General features: G+C 29.8%; 1 protein-coding gene and 1 long non-coding RNA gene across 3 annotated transcripts in view; one reads left to right on the top strand and one right to left on the bottom strand.

Moving 5' to 3' along the window:
• The window catches only part of LOC141449813 (sodium- and chloride-dependent glycine transporter 2-like), a 70,440-nt gene extending 59,677 nt beyond the window's left edge, over positions 1-10,763 (top strand). For both annotated transcript variants that reach the window (XM_074119621.1, XM_074119622.1), the window contains exons 8-15: positions 197-300; positions 1,091-1,328; positions 1,503-1,631; positions 1,703-1,802; positions 1,881-1,981; positions 2,065-2,235; positions 2,399-2,516; positions 3,306-10,763. In XM_074119621.1, coding sequence (XP_073975722.1) covers positions 197-300; positions 1,091-1,328; positions 1,503-1,631; positions 1,703-1,802; positions 1,881-1,981; positions 2,065-2,235; positions 2,399-2,516; positions 3,306-3,358 — 1,014 coding nt within the window. In that variant the 3' untranslated portion in view covers positions 3,359-10,763. The remainder of the gene's footprint in view (positions 1-196; positions 301-1,090; positions 1,329-1,502; positions 1,632-1,702; positions 1,803-1,880; positions 1,982-2,064; positions 2,236-2,398; positions 2,517-3,305) is intronic.
• Positions 10,764-13,042: 2,279 nt separating this feature from the next.
• Positions 13,043-16,815, bottom strand: LOC141449814 (uncharacterized). Its single transcript, XR_012455713.1, has 3 exons — positions 16,368-16,815; positions 13,423-13,592; positions 13,043-13,294 (listed from the first exon to the last, which is right to left on the bottom strand). It is a non-coding gene; the product is annotated as an uncharacterized lncRNA (long non-coding RNA).
• Between the last annotated feature and the right edge of the window lie 261 nt (positions 16,816-17,076).

The raw sequence follows: 17,076 nt of genomic DNA on the forward strand, positions 1-17,076 counted from the left end.
AAGTTATTTTTCCACCTTGCGATCAATCGGAATATGAATAGAAAGTGTTAAATTTTAATTTGCGTAGAAGATTAAAAATACTCTACGCAATGACCTGGGGGTAGATGTGACTAGGATTTCTCTCAATCACTTTCTTTCTCTTTCTCTTCTAAGGTGTACTGAATAATTTAATTAAGCATTTTATGTACTTTTTCAGGTGTGGCAAGCAGCTGCAGGACAGATGTTTTTTTCTCTAAGTGTCTCGATGGGTGGTCTCATTATGTACAGTTCTTACAATGATTTTAGAAACAATGTTTACAGGTAGGTAACGTATTTATCAGTTGTTTTTTTTGTTTTTCTTGAATATTACGGCTCTCGTATCCCGCAATATTGTAAAAAAATGGTCAGATTCATCCACTTGTTCATAAGGTGAACGTCTAATGACATTTTATAGAGTTTCCTCGGAATGGGACAGCCTCGACCAATTCCAAATTCTGCTTTCAAAAGCATCTTAAAACCATTTTCTGAAACCCACTTTTTTGGTTCAGGGGTCCTCAAAACGAGTATTTCTGGAGAAAATTTTAAAGATAAAATTTGACAAGATCGCAATTAAACAATGGTGTACCAACTTTAACTTTAATTTAATTTTTAAAAATCCATCTTATTTGAACTAAAAACATTTTATTATTCTTATTATCTCTCAATTCCACTTTTTTTTCCTTCAAGTGACTTAAATGTTATTTTCTAAGCAAAAACAACTTATTATTTTCGAGATTTTATTTGTTACTTTGCTTTATTTATGTTAAAGAGTCTTAAATGCGTTCCCTAGGATTTCTAATAGGTGGCAATTTGTAAGTTCAACTAAGCAATAATATCTCAGCTATGCAATCTAATGTTTAATACTGGTTTATTGAAATTTAGGGCATTTGACCCTTTGCACTCGTATGTCATGCTGGAGGGTACAATTTAAGTTTTGCGATAAAACTCTAATATAGAATTTTTAGAGAGAAAAGGATTAAAAATTACGAAGTACATAAATCACATTTAGTTAAAATTAAATAACACTACTTTTATTGACTAAACATTATATTGACTTACATATTTATTTCAGAGATGCCTTAGTCGTAAGTGTGATGGATACCATAACAAGCATAATATCTGGGATAGTAACATTTTCAATACTCGGAGCGATGGCTCATGATTTGGAAGTACCTATTAGTCAAGTTGTTAAAGAAGGTCCAGGATTAGCTTTCATTGCTTATCCTGAAGCTTTATTAAGGCTCCCAGCACCGCAGCTGTGGTCCGTTTTGTTTTTTCTTATGTTGTTCATTTTAGGGCTTGACAGTGAGGTAAAGTACATCTTGATTTTTGAATTTTATTGTTGAATATTAAAATATTTTAAATTCTATTACTTAACAATTTTCCCTTCTATATAAGCATTGATTTTTTTTATTTCTATATTTTTGTTTCACTATGATTAAAAAATTTCCCCAAATTCAAAAACAAATGTATTTTCTTTTCAGTTTGCACTCTTGGAAAATGTATTAACTAGTTTATCTGATGAATTTCCATTTCTTCGACAACACAAACTTAGTTTCTGCGTGGTTACTGCTATTATTTGTTACTGTGTTGGCCTCACTTGTGTTACTTATGTAAGTGTAAAAATACTTTTAGTCGGAGAGGTTTTGTCTTTGATACTAACTTTTCACTTTATTCTGTTAAGGGAGGGAATTATGTACTTACACTGATGGATGTATATGGTGGAGGAATGGCTGTGCTCTTCATTGCTATTGCAGAGAGTATTTCTCTCGTTTGGATTTATGGTGATTATTTAAAATTTGGTATATAAGTCATAAATAGGGCTAAATCCTAATTTTTATTATGGTATTTTAATTTTTAAGGTCTGAAAAATTTATGTAGGGACATGAGGTTTATGTTGGGATTTCAACCCAGCTTTTATTGGAGAATTACCTGGGCATTTTTTGCTCCAGTAATTCTAGGGGTAAGATGTTACTTAAATATTATTTAAATTCTTAGGATTTTATAATTGTTATTTTAACTACTTGTGTGTATACATATTTACAGGTAATATTCGTATATTCACTGATAGTTTACAAGCCCTTAAGATATGAAAACTATGACTATCCCGATTGGGCAGATGCACTAGGTTGGGCTTTGGCTGGAGTTTCCACTCTTCAAATTCCTTTTTGGGCTGTGGTTATTGTGTGCAGAAAGAAAAGTGACAGTCTTTATAGGGTAAATCACTTTATTTTCTCAAGAATACCTGTGAGACTGAAGACTCACGGGTAATAGTTTAACCGAAATTTAAAAAAATGTATTTTGTGGCGTCATCAATCTAAAGTTTAGTAATTTCATTCTGCTTTCTTAATAATCTTTTTAATTTTTATTTGTTTCACAGAAATTTGTAGAAGCTAAAAAACCAACAAAAGATTGGGGTCCTAGTGACCCAAGAATAAAGGAGCAATGGTTAGAATTGGTGGAAACATTAGAAAAATGCGAAGTTAAGTACCATAATGGTGAGTTTCTCAAATAATTTTTTTTTTTATCAAATCTATCCAGTTCGCTTGATGCATTATGTACCTTTTAAAAGAGTTTTTTTTTTTACCAGATTAATGTAAGATTACTTTCCTAGTCCTGTATAAAAAAAATATATGTCTTAGTATAGTATCCATTAGTGGCTAAGATGTATAACAACTGGTCAGTCCTCCTCACTGCATAGCGATCAGTTCTGAATTTTAAGTACTGTAATGAGTATGATACATCCAACCTTAATCGTTATATTCTACTTTGGTAATGCGTTAAAGCAATTAAAGTTTTTTCCTTGGCTAAAAAGGATTAGCATTTAGCAAGTAACCTGTGAAGTATCTCTTCATCTATGAATCTTAATTGTAAGATCTCCGAAATTTATTCTTTGCACTATTATTGAGCTATCTTTTGCTCTTACTAAGTTAGATTTATGATTCCTATCTTCCCAACTAACTTCTTGACTCTGTTTTCTGTGAGGCAAATTTCCATCAAATAATATAAATGTCACGGTAAGTGACGTTTGTAATCGTGAAGTCTATTCAATGTGAACTCAGGCGAGTGAGAATGCGATTTATCCTAAAATAGTGAGTTAGTAATTAATCAGCGTGAACAAATATTTTAAGTTAGTTATACATAAAGTTTTATATACAATAAAAAAATATATTAATATTAATTTACTTTATTTCGTGATTATAGCAAATCGCAAATTTAAAAGAATATTCAAATCAAGTTCAATCACTGCTTTTTCTTAATACAAGTTTTTTTTATTTTTATTTTAGGAAGTATTGTGGTTTCACCAGAGGTGGAGGCCTGTTTAAGGCAGCCTTTGTAGGCGGGCTTTTTTAACAATCTCCACTTTGCCTAACGAGTGTTACATCTTACATGCTCACTATGTTGTTATTGTTTTATGTAAGTATATACAAAGTATTAGCGAATAGATGTGATTAGTATACTTAAATGTTAAATATATAAAAAACATGAATTTCAATTATATAAATTATGAGAAGTACCGCAAATACTGCAAAATCTATCGTCAAAAAACACACACAAAAATGAAAATAAAAATTGTGTTCATACTTTAAAAGTAAGAAAATGAACATATTGTAGTGATTTTGTCCAGTTTCCAAAAAAAAGGCAGTTTCTTAATATGAATTACAAGAAAATTGTGCATAAAAATTAGAATTAGAAGAGGAATTTGAAGTTCCCGTTATATTTATTTTTAGTGTTTAAAATAATCCGTATTGAATTGTTGATCTATTGTTAATAAGAACTATTCCCATACTTTAATAAAAACAGGGACGTTGCAATTATCAACTTAAACTGATATTTATATACCTATAATTAAATGTTTTTAAACAAAGAGGTAATTAAACTAATGTAATTCGGTGTTAGGATTGTTAGCGGATATTAAAAAAATTAAAGAGAAATATACAATAAATTATAGGGATTGAAACGTTATTTAGGGATTAACATAGGTTTAAATCTCAGAAAGATTTTTGAATTCAAATTCATATAAAATGTTATCATTGTCTAGACTAGATATTTTATACTAATATTAATTTCATATAAACCGCATTGTTTCTATAGTCCCGACGAAAACAACTTGAGAAAGACTTTGTGCTTTAATACAGTGGTTCTCAACCGATTTTCAGTGGAATTTGGCCTCCTGTAGACCGTACACTTCTGCATAAATCTCATAATAATTGCAAAATGTTGAAAATGGTCAAAGAAGATAACATATTGCTCGTGAATTTAAAAATTGATTTACAGTAAGAATTAGTTTTTAGTTACATAAAATATTTATTACTGCTCCTTTATTTTATGATTTACATTTAATATTATATTTTTATTGCCATATTACTACTTTAGTTCTCTAATTCTGGCGAGGCTCCTGTCCTCTTTAATAGCAATCCTCTTCCTTGTACAGTTCTGGTGCGCTACCTTGGGCTCTACATAGACAATCGACTCACTTGGAATCCACACACTGGACAAAAAAGGCAAGTAATGACAAATCATACGAAACTGCTTTACAAATTACTTGGACGACTCTCCAAATTGCACATAGAATTCAAACTCTTAATATATAATACTACCCTCAAATTTATGTGAACTTACGGACTAGAACTGTGGGGTTCTGTCAAACATACGGACATTTCAGTCAAAATTACTCCGACAGATAGCTGACGCTTCTTTCTATATGACTAACCGCACTCTTCACAATTTCTTAACATTCCATTCGTACAACAACTCGCCAAGATGAAATATCAAAAATTCCATACTGCTCTCTCTCTATTTGCTCTAATCCTCTCATACTGTCGCTCGCCTCCTCTGACATCCCTAACAATCCTCCTCGCTGACTGAATCGTCAATGGTCCCGCAACATCCTTGAGGACTGATGATCATAAACATCATTATTATCCTGTAGAGAGTGCAACCACTGGGTAGTTTCTCTCCTCCTGCCTTGCATGCATTCATTTATCTTACATATTCCTATTTACTTATTTATTTATATATTTACTTTATATTTATAAAGATTGTAAATAACTAAATAATCTTTTAAAAAAATTCTCTGATTAATTGATACTTATAATTTTTCAAAACCAATTATTTCGCAATAGCGCTTTGACTTAAATCGAAATAATTTCTAGTTAACCATTTCTAGACAAAAAACAGTTTTTCCTGAAATCACATTGAAAGCATGATTGCATTGATTGACAAATCACTTCAAATTGTTTGAAAGCAACCGTACATTGAGTTCCCTTATCAGATTTAAATGCAACTACTTATGAATTCATCCATTAATGAAAATGAAAAATGAGAGTTCAAATAATGGCTCTGCCATGACATTACATTTAACAAAATAAAGTGAAATATAATAATGTATTCATAAATAAATGGATGGAGCAGAGTCTTAGTTTTTTAATTTTATGCAATTGTATGTATAACATTAATTTTCTTTTAAGGGTTAGGCATTTCCAAAAAGGTTAAGACCACTATCTTAAAGAGTTTGTCATGCTTTGGAGTTCATTTTGCTCATGATTGCATTTTAAGATTAAATTAAAAATGCAATGTTACATTGAAGGATAATTTAATATTGAGGAAGAAAGTGTGACAATAATAATTAATCTTTCCAAGTTTTTTTTTTATTAAGGAATTGATCAAATTAAATCCATTTAAATCTTTTTTGTTTAATAAATTTTTATTTTTTGTTAAAACACAATGGTCTCCTAAAGAGAATCATTAACTGTAAAGTCAATTGCTGAAATAGAAATTCTTTTAGATTTGCTAGTTAATGTCAAACAAAATGGTAAGGGGTAACAGATTATTATTTATCAAATATAATGTATATAGAATAATGGAAAATGAAAATATTTTTTTCTCATATTTTGTATATTATAAAATGTTAAATGTTGTACATCAAAATTTAATAGATTGTAATGATTATTTTATAAAGTATTATATGTTGCATATTTTAAGTAAAAACTGTGCATATAAATTTGCATACTCATACATATATTTGTCAAAAAAAAGAAGTGTTTTAACCATTTAGAATGTGTGATAAATTTAATCAAATTAAATAGATATTTTTAATATTATATGATGGCTGAACATATAAAAATCAGTCACAATTTTAGAGTATCATTTTATTTAAAATAAGAGAAAAAATTGTGATTAACCCAAAGTGAACTCCTGGGAAAATAATGTACTTAAATGGGTTGAAAAACAAACAAAGTTTAGTTGAGATTATAGATGTACTTATCTAAGTGAAAACATTTAACTCTATTTGTAGCTATTAGCAGCTAGTTACTGTTGCCCATTAATAGTACTATACGTATATTTGTGCTGATTAATTGATACCATTTCATTTAATTTTATTGAAGAAATTATTGATTGAGATTTAGACTTCAAGGAGATTGAGAGATAAAATAAAATAAGTAAAATTCATTGAATGAAAGCAACATTTTGGTTATTTTGATCTTTATTATATAATGCATTGAATTTTCCAGCAAGTAACGAAGTGCTATGGAAACAAAAAAAGGTGTACAGTTCATGAATTGTTCGGTAATTTGCTTTATTTTCTAAGTTGGATTTTTTCAATAAGTTGGACAATTCCTGTTTATCAGTCAGTTTCTCCTGATTTATTTCTTTCAATCAATCTTAGTAAATTCTTTCATCATTAATTTTCTTATTTTGCAATCTAAGTCAATGTATTAGAAAATAGTTTAAGTCCAGGAGCCTCATTATGACGACCCTTTGTAATGCTGGGAGGGAAGTCTAATCTCTCTTTTTTAGAAGATACAGGTTTATTTCACCAGTCGTTTTTGCTGTGTTTCCTCGGTCTCTACGTTTGACAGATCTCATATCAGGAACTAACGATTTCTACGCAACAAGAGAAAATGTAAGAGCCGTTTTCACCAGATCATTCTGATGAGTCTATAGAGACGAAATTTAGAAAGGCGTAAGGTTAAATTAAATCGGCATTAGATCTCAGACTTTTTCAGTTCCAGACTCATGCCTTCCTTAGGATGCTGGTCTTAAATATTCCTGACGGATCTAGGAGAAAGCGGATCCTGTTCAGGTCACGACAGGTTTTCCATAGCGTTCAAATGCGAGGAATCACAAGTTGCCTAACGAGGATGCCTATCGACCGCCCAAGTGTCCTTCTCATCTGCCGAAATTTAGTTAGCACTAGACACTTTTACACTTTGTACTCCAACATGGAAAAGAAGGGCGACATTATCCGAGAAAAGAGTAGGTACTTCTCTTCAAGCAAGTATTTTCTATTTCAGTACTCACTCTGTTAGTTTCTCTATATCTTATGACCTTATTTCCTATCAGAAGGACGTATGTATAAGTTGTTCACTTCTACAATGCATGAGCACTTAATTAGCTGTGATATGACACCAATGTTTGCAGAGTATACCTACTATTATTGACAAAAAACTGTAGAGAGCAGTAATCCACATAGCCAACCACCGCATCTACTTTTAACTTGTGTCTCTTCTTCTCTGAAGACAGAAGTACCATTCACCAAACTTGGCTGACTAATCCCACAGATTAAAGAGTACTCCAACCTGTTGAGAGAATTAGGTACTAAATGTTATACCCACGTTGTAATCACAAGTTTAAAGGTATTTTACACCCACTTAATTTTAACGTTAACTTAGAACAAATGGAATGTGATAGAGAGCGATAATAAACCCCAAAATCTTCTATAATATCTGCTAGATTGCACATTTAGATTTACAGGATATCTTATGCAATCTTAGCATTTTTCTAATTAATTCTCCGGCCAAAGCAGCAATTTCTGATTAAAGCAACACACATTTTTTTCGAATTGTATATTACCTTCTTAATATGTAAGGATTTTTCTTGTGACAACTCGGATCTGTGCATCTATAATAAAAAGAACGTTTTAAGATACTGAATGCAACCAATTCCATTTGTTGATAATCTCAATCTCTTAATTCAAAGAAATCTGTTATGGATTCAAAGATCGAAGATGAAAAATTTTACTTATAACATAAATAAGTCGTCTATATTTTGAACTTTTAATGTAATATTTTTTGAGAGAAGAACTTGTGATCCTGATTGATTTAGAAATGTAACCATTATTTCCAGGAGGAATTCTACTGAAATTAAAAATAAACAAATAAATATTCCTGTAAACATAGAGATTAGATGTATTTTGAAATAAGAATGAAACTTTATTTATTTATTTCCAGATTTAGTAAACTAGATTTTTAACATTTAAAACTTTTAAAAAAGAATGAAAGAATAATGTGTTCCATGCAACCTTTCTCCTTTATACGACTGAAACCATATCATATTTTTTTATAGAATCATTAATTGTATTGATTGTAGTAAGATAAGTTTGAATTTGTTAAAACTATCTCATAAAAAATTATGAAATGCATTTAAATGAGATACTATAAACAGAGTAGTCCTGCATTTAATAAATTATAATATAAAGAACGTCCTAAATTAGTATGCCGTCTGGACAAATATATTAAATTTAGGTTAATTGAATAATTTTTTAAAAATTATATAGGTAAAAAACAAATTGATGAGACAATATATTTTTCATTGGAACAAAAAATTGTTTTGGATGTTACTAGAGGGAAGGTACAGGGATATAAATTGAAAAATGTTTATGGTGCCTCTGAACACTCAAATGATGGGCAAAAAAAAATCAATTATTAAAAAAAAATATATTTGCTAGTGTTACAAAAGTAAGTGCTACTTTAAATTCATTAACAAAGCAAAATATTCAAATGTTATAGAAAAAAATGTTGAAATGTTCAAATTCAATTACACACTTTCTTTATTTTGCTTTAGAATTCTTCAAACAAGGTCAAGATAAGATTGTCTATCCCGAATTCACTAAAAACCAAAGTAATAGTCATAAATACTTGCGGAAGTTTTTCAAAGACAAGGCCTACTTTCCCCAATTTTTTTTTTTTTCAACTTAAAAGAATTTTTAGTTCCTTTTTTTGTAACCAAGTAGTGATTAATGCTAACTCACTCACGAATAGGCTACAAACTTGAACTGAAGAACCTTGGTGATCGGCCAGTTTTCCAGGATCAGTAGTTTTCTCAAACAATATTTGTAAAATACTGGGAGCACAAATAGTGCAACAGTGATGGAATAAGATATTTAATAAAATAGGGCTCAGAATTGCAGTTCGTCACTTCACTATCTCTTACCATTTCTTTTTAAGTTATGCATATTTATTTTTAAAAAAATCCTTGAAAGTACTCGTTCGTGAGTACTTAACAAATGATTAAGAGTAATTAAAAAGATTATACGTTATAAATAATTAAATCAATTGCAATTATGGAATCAAAGTAATGATGTAAAAGATATTTTTTAAAACAAGGGTAAGAACTTGTTTGAAACTGACTACAAATTTGAGTCAAGTAACGATAATTATTTTGATTTCAGCTACTGAAACGATCCATGGACATACCTAGATTATTTATAAAATTACAGTCAAACACCTCAAATATTCTTATGATTTTTTGTGAGGAACTGCTGGTACTACTTGTTATGAGTTCAATAATGTTCGATAAAACTTTATCTCGAATTTAGCTTTGATTTACTTTAAAATTTATGTACAGATCTACATATTTCTCTATAAGTTCACATTTTTATCGCTTAATATTGTTTTTACCAACCTTTCCTCTGCGCGCCACAAAATAGAGCTCGTCATTAGTAATTTATTTCCTATTCGACTACTGCTGCCCTCCGGGTGGCGGTAATATTCTTACTCTCAATCAACATTTGTTTGTCGTAATTAGACAATTCAAAATCTAGTCATCCACTTTAAATTTGATTATTTAAATGAATTCAAATGTTAACTGTACCTAACCACTTGCAGCAGGCTAAATATGTTATTTTAAGGACTAGAGGCAAACCTTTTAGATAATCCTTAGCTCAAATATTCCTCTTATTCATTAATAGAAATTCCTCGTATATATTAGTTGTCGCTACAAAGTTCCAAGTATAAGTGTTAAAACTTTTGGCAATCTTTGCTGCCGAAAGTAAAGTGGATATTTGCTGGTTTGTTGTCTGATAGCCCATCATCTACTAAAAGGACCTTACTTCTTCAAGTGTCCTCGTTGAGCCTCAAAACAAAAAAATGAAACAAAACAAAAAATCCATCACTTAAATCTAGCTTTAAACCAAAACAGTTTACTACAATTTTTACAATAGTAAATTGATGATAGCTGTGACAATACTCCCTTAGCCGAAAAAAAAATAGAAATTTTTAGGTTACAAAAATAAGTTTTGAAAACCAATCGTGTACATTAAAACAGAAATAACACTAGCTTTTAATAAAAGGTAGGAACGATAAAACATAAATGTATGGAAGTGATTATTTCTGTAATATATAAGATGTATAAATGCTATGTATATTTTAAAGCCTACTTAAAGGCCATAGTTAGGTAGCAATAAATTTTCTTTTTCTGTTAAAAATCGTTATATTCCTAATTACATACCTATATATATTTAAATTATAATTTTTTAGGTAAAATTTATTTTTCTTAAATGTATTATTTTTATAGAATATGATGGACAAAAAATTATAATCAGTGAAATACCAAAATAAACGAATTAAGTTTCAGTTTTGATAGATATTATGAAATTATTGTGTCAGTGAAAGAATGCATACAAATAAATAAAATGTTTAGTATCTAATCCAATATCTGTTCAATTAAATTTCCTGTAAAATGATGTATTTTTATTAACTTTAAAGTTAAAATAAAAACCTTACTCTGGAAACTACAAACCATTGTTTAATAAGCACAAATAACTAGATGTTTCGTCAACAAATTTGGCATATCTTCTAATGTTCTAAAACAAAAAATTAACATTATATCTGTATGAAAAGTAAACAGAGGTACTTAAAAAATATGGTAAAACCACATACGATTTTTCTCAATTGCAAATATACACAAGTCATTCATTTTTTCATTTTTATTATGATATTATTATTTCAGTGAAAGAATACATAAAAATAAATAAGATTTCTAATGCCTCCAGAGAAAGAATCCAGTACGTATGAGCAGTTGTTTAGGTTGGTTACACATGTGATTCCTGCAAGCCTAATAAATTTGGAGTTATCGTTTCCAGTAGTGGTATGGTCAGGTAGATGTCGTATTTTCCCCTAGTTTTAAGGGAGGTGTTAATGCCTAATTGACATAATTATTACCAAACATTATTAGGTTAATAACCAAATAAACATTGTAGCAACCTCTGATTTTTATGCTTATATTATTGTAAATATAAAAGCCTAGATGATCGTAATAATTTCTATAATAATTAAGTAGAGAAAGTTAAGCCGTTCAACAGAAACATTTGCAGGACTTAGTTCACTATTTCCGGATTCGAGTCCAGCTCCCGCGGCCCTTAAAGTTTATCTATCTACGTGCCTCTTTCGGGTCACTGCCCAGTGATGGAGAAAACACATTCGGAAGCTGAAAGTGCACTTCAAAATAAAGCAATGGCCCAATCTCCTCACATACTACCCTGCATTAAAATAGATAAGTATATTAAATCATAAAAGATACAGGACGAGAGAATTCGTTCAGTATAAATGTGTAGAATTCTCTTAATATTTCATTCATTTCAGAACATTTGTTACTTCCTGATTCGTCCAAAGTTTTCCCCTCTTAGAAAGCATATCCAATTATATCACCTTCTTGCAGTTTATGATACGTGCAAAATGAAAATGACAGCTAGGGAAAGCTTTTGAATCCTAGAAAAGATATGGAAGACAATTGCATACTTCTGTAGATCAGAGTTAAAAGTAGTTTTATACAATCTTAAAAAATGCAAGATTTTTTTTAATGGACAAAAATCTACAATAATAGGATAAATTAGAAGAATTAGGTTAATTAAATAGAAGAATTTTAAATTTTTCACCTTGAACCATTTTAAAAATTCATACAAGCCAATCAGTTCTTTAACAAATCAGTTCATTCTTCTTGCCTGCCATCAGTGGCTAATGAAATGATTTTTCAAATTAACTTCATTGACTTGATAGCCAATAGAACAGCTTAGATGTCTGAGAAAATTAATACTCAGAAATTTATTATCTTTTACAATTTTAGCAACGAAAATACCTGGTTGTGTCTGAAAGACTGTGGCCAATTTTCCTGAACTTACCAAGCTTTCTTACCTCAGATTTCATTCATTTTAGAATTTATTCCTCAGATTAGGGTCCGGACACCCTGGTTTTCACTCTATCTTCTACCTTGGAGTTGTTCAAATTACCTAATTGTTCATTTTGTTTTATTGTTTTAACAGACCATTTTGCTAAATTCTTTTGTAACTTCTGAAAACTTTTCATTAAGAAAGTGATTGTGTTACATGCTAAAATGAAAGAATAGTTTTAATTTGAAAAGTAATACATTTAATTCTCAAACTGAAACCCGCTAAAAGCGTTCTAGGTGCGCCCCTGCAGGTATTACAATAGGATATTGAATGCGATAAAATATCCTTGGGATTAGTGGCTCTAACGATTACGTTCATGTTTGATCTTTTATCAAAGTAGAAAATCTTTAGATTTTCGGATTGAGTGAGTATCTCATGTCAATAATAGACCGATCTGTTAACTAAAATTATTTCTTCAATTTCCTGTTTTTTTTTATGAAGGACATCTCAGCTATCTAAATTTAATATTCGTCTTATTTTAAGATTAATCTATTTGTTCATAATTTTACAAAATTTCATAGATAAGATACCGCTATTTTCTAGATATCTAATTTCATTTAACACCAATCCTTCCTTACTTATTCAAACGTAACTTTTCAAACTATGTCATTGTCAAATTTATTAGTTACATGGTCATATTTATATAATTTTTATAAATTATCCAAACATTCCATTAGTTTAAGAAATATCTTATCATAAGATAATGCTTTCTGCAAACAACTTCTAATACATGACTTTTGATGGGGGATGAAGAAGGAATGGTTAACAAAAACCAAAAAAAAACTGTTTGCTTGCTCAGCAACAGAACACAACTTTTACTTTCCATTTTTTATTATTATTAATTCCATTATTTATGAATATACTAACGCATTTTGTTCTTATAAAAAATAACCAGAATTTTAGTATTGTATTTATGATTAAATATGGATTATTACAGAATATCAATTCACCTGCAACACAACTTATTTAATTAGGGATTTTTTTTTCCTTAAAATCTTCTCTTTTTTTTTACAGTATTACGCAGTAAATCATTGAATTATTAATTAACTGAAATACGTTCAAAATTAGCTTCTACTTAATTGCAACTGAATTTATAAGACTTGAGTAAGGTTTTCTCTCTTTTGTGAGCAATAATTATTATATTTTTTAAATCAAAATACAAATTATTTACTTACTTAAACAAGTTTCTTGAAAACCAACTTTATATATGATAAGTAGACAACATATTAATGTTTCGAAATTACTAAGTTAAGTAGTTGATACTTATTATCTAATTAAGTATAATCGTACCTTGGTAGAACTTCTTAGATAGAACTTAGTAGACCTCTTAGATAGACTATGCCATCTGTTAACAACAGAATAAAACTTCAAATTGATCCAATATTTACCATTTCAGTATTTAGTCCTATCTTTTGTTTTTCTTTTCTGTTTATAATGAAGATTCTCTACTAATGTCTACTCTTTGAAGTTAGGGAGAGTACTATGCACAATCTTAGGCAGTGAATAGCTATTTTTAAGTTTTCCTCTCATAACGTAAATTTAATTGTGTCAAAAAAGTTAGCAGGAACATTCATCATCCAATATTGAGCTTTAAGAAGCTCCTAGCAAGTGAGCTGATACTAAACAAATCCTCAAACAAAGTTCAACGCCTGGATTATTCGTTTTGTGGGAATGGAAACGAAACAGAGGTAGAAGTTTTTATCGGTGTGAGCGAATGTTTTAGGATAGATGCATTTATTTGTGTGTATGGATTTATAAGGATGAGGGTAAGTTTTGCGACAGGAGGTTAAAAAGGTTTTGACAATTGCAATCGTAAGGTCGCTAATGAACCTGGTAGTTTGGAAAAAAAGTACCAATCCATAATGCACTCAAAAAGCTGTTTTGGTAGCGATGATATCCAATAATTGGATAAAATTCCTGAAGAAAATAACTATAGGTTTCGATCTCGCTCGTTCAGTCTCTAAAACTGTTTCTAATCATAACAAAAATATATTACTAAAAATGTTTACATTTTATACCAGGCAAAAGTCATACAAAGCTCAATTGACAGTCAAATTTAAAAAAAAAAATTACTTGGGTTTCTCAACAAATCTTTATCTACACTATCAAAGCGAATTTTATGTTCTGGAATCAATTTTTGATTTATAGGCTACAATATCTGAGCTTAGAAGGATGAGATTAATTTCATTAAAAACACCGAGTAATAACATAAAAAAAAAACAATTTTTTCATAAAAGATTCAAGTGACTAGAGTTAAGTAACATCACCTTAAAAAACAAAATTCTTTAGTAAACATAATCTAAGAGTAACTCCTACTATAAAGAAAACTATAAAGAACAATTCGGCGAGTTTAAAGAGCAAAGACTGTGGTTAGGTTCCAGAGGTGTTTGTACCCAAGAAGACCTGTGATTTTTATCACTTTTATAATTTAGAGCAAGTTATTCACTAAAAAGCATGAATCCATTGTGTTCTATACAAATTATTCAGGAATAAAAAGGTTCCTCGATGAAAATTATATACCTATATATATTTTTTTTTTTGGAGATAGGAAGTTGATATCAGTTAAATTTATTAATAAAATATGGATAAAGAATGTGCCCAGCGCATGAAGAATATTCATTCCCGTTGGAATAATTCTATGAATACGTGCATTCAAATCGATTTACTATAGTTTAAAAAACTTGCAACTGCGTAGCTCACGACTTTTTCACCTCTTATTATGAGTATTGCTGTAGATAAAAGAGATTTTAGGAACAAAAAGAATGTATACATGTAGACAAAAAATTGTTATTTACCCGGTTATTGTATTTTTATATGTATAAGTATGTAAAGAACGATAATTCTTAGCTAGATAATAATGCAAAATTGATCTGACATACCATCCCCTTACAGTTTAATTTAAATTCAATTCAACATCAACAACATTTTACTAAATGCTTTCTACTGTAGAAATTGTTCTAGAATAAAACCATTTTCTGCAATCAAGCATATTTGGGTGTGTTATGACTTTCAAGCTTTAGTTTAATGTTTTATATATGTAGAGGTAAAAAGATACCTCCAATATATTCCATTGATTTATTTTCAGAATCCGGAAAATATGTAACTCTTGGATTGCTCAATTTAAAATATGATAGTAACTCAGGATCTTATCACAGCTAGGGGAGAGGAGAAAAAAATGTACTGTTTTAGGTGAAAACAATATCTCTCGCCATTAAATTGTCACATCTTTGCTAACATTATTTGATGATTTTCTATTTCAGTTATTATTACAGATGTTTGACTTGCTGTGGCAGTGAACAAAAAATCAAATTAAAATTAACCACTGACGTTTTCTAAATTTTGATCCAACGAATTTTTCAGTTCTTTTTCTTCTACAACTCTTTAAATGCAAATAACTAAAGTTAATTAACTGAATATACATGGCCTCAGTTCTCTTTTTGAATTCTTCAGTGCGTGCCTAGTAATCTTCACGCACTGAGAGGAAAGTTGTCTCAGTATCAATGATTTTGTACAGCAAAAAAAAGAGAGGGAACAAAATCTGATTCGTCTCATTTTGGGAACTCATTTGACATGTCTTATGTAAAAATAAGTGAAGAACGAAATAGATTTTGAAACAAATAGAAATCCGTACCTCAAGATTATCTGTCTTAATAATCCGTCCTCTTCTAATAGTTTTGGCGACGTGACTACTACTACTAAAAGACTATTCGATTTCAAAAATAAGTGCCAAGATTTCACTAGCTCAACATGTTTAACAAGTAGGCGGCAGCATTCAGCTGTTACCTTCAATTCAGTTATTGCCACACTTGGAAATAAGGATTTTCTGAAGTTTTCATATTGCAAGCATTCATCCTAATTTCTCATGCCCTTAGTTAATTTATCGTACAAAGACTATTTGACGAACCCCAGACTTTTGAATTTACATCCTGTGGTGCAGCATTTTTACATCCAGAATCACGGCATTCTTATGAGCTTAGGAAGTTAATTAATGCTTTGAATTTAAGAATTTCAAGGAATACTTTCACATGGTGAACGTCGCGAAATCAATCATGTCTATGAAAAAGAATGAATACTAATTAAAAATTAATAAATTATAATAATGAAAGCACGCATAATATACCTTGCCTCCATGAAGATTGGGCCCATTGCACATACCAAATACATAGCACAAATTCACTCAAACAAAAACTTTTAAAAATTATACATTTTTAGTATTCTCATTCAGAAAATTTCAAAGGAATTGTTCAATAAAACAGGAGTCTGTAATGTCATGATAAAGTTTGAAGCTTGTGATCAATAATTTTCAAATGAAATAGGAGGGCAGATAATATCGCAACTTGCACCTCCCTTAGAAGTTTAGCACTGACTGCAAAATTGGATGAAGTGGCCTCTTGACGGTTCATCAAGAGGACATTATGCGAGATGGCTTTCATGAATTAACTAGTAACTATGAAAATAGTAGTTTTAATAAGGTATTCATTTTGAATAAGCATTAACTATGGTTTCGTTATTAAAGCTGGACAATATTCTAAACTTCACCTTATTGCCATGATTAAGGAATGCCCTCATCAAACCAAACAATAATAAACTCTTTAAGTAAAAAGTTTTATTTTTATACAATCAAGTTTTAGATTTAAAAAAAAAGAACACACTTTCGTAAGGTTCGAGTACTAATAAATCGCCAAGTGGTGCTATTTTATTCAAACTCTGATTTTCAAAAATATATGTAAATCTCACTAACATTTTTTTCTTAAACCGTACATTACACTGAATTGTCATTGGAGTTAAAAGACATCGCTAAGACCTACAATAATTTCTTTTAAATTGCC

The sequence above is a fragment of the Rhodnius prolixus genome, unplaced genomic scaffold (genome assembly GCF_049639745.1).
Source record: "Rhodnius prolixus isolate KJV_2025 unplaced genomic scaffold, Rpr scaffold_2, whole genome shotgun sequence".
Lineage (NCBI taxonomy): Eukaryota > Metazoa > Arthropoda > Insecta > Hemiptera > Reduviidae > Rhodnius > Rhodnius prolixus.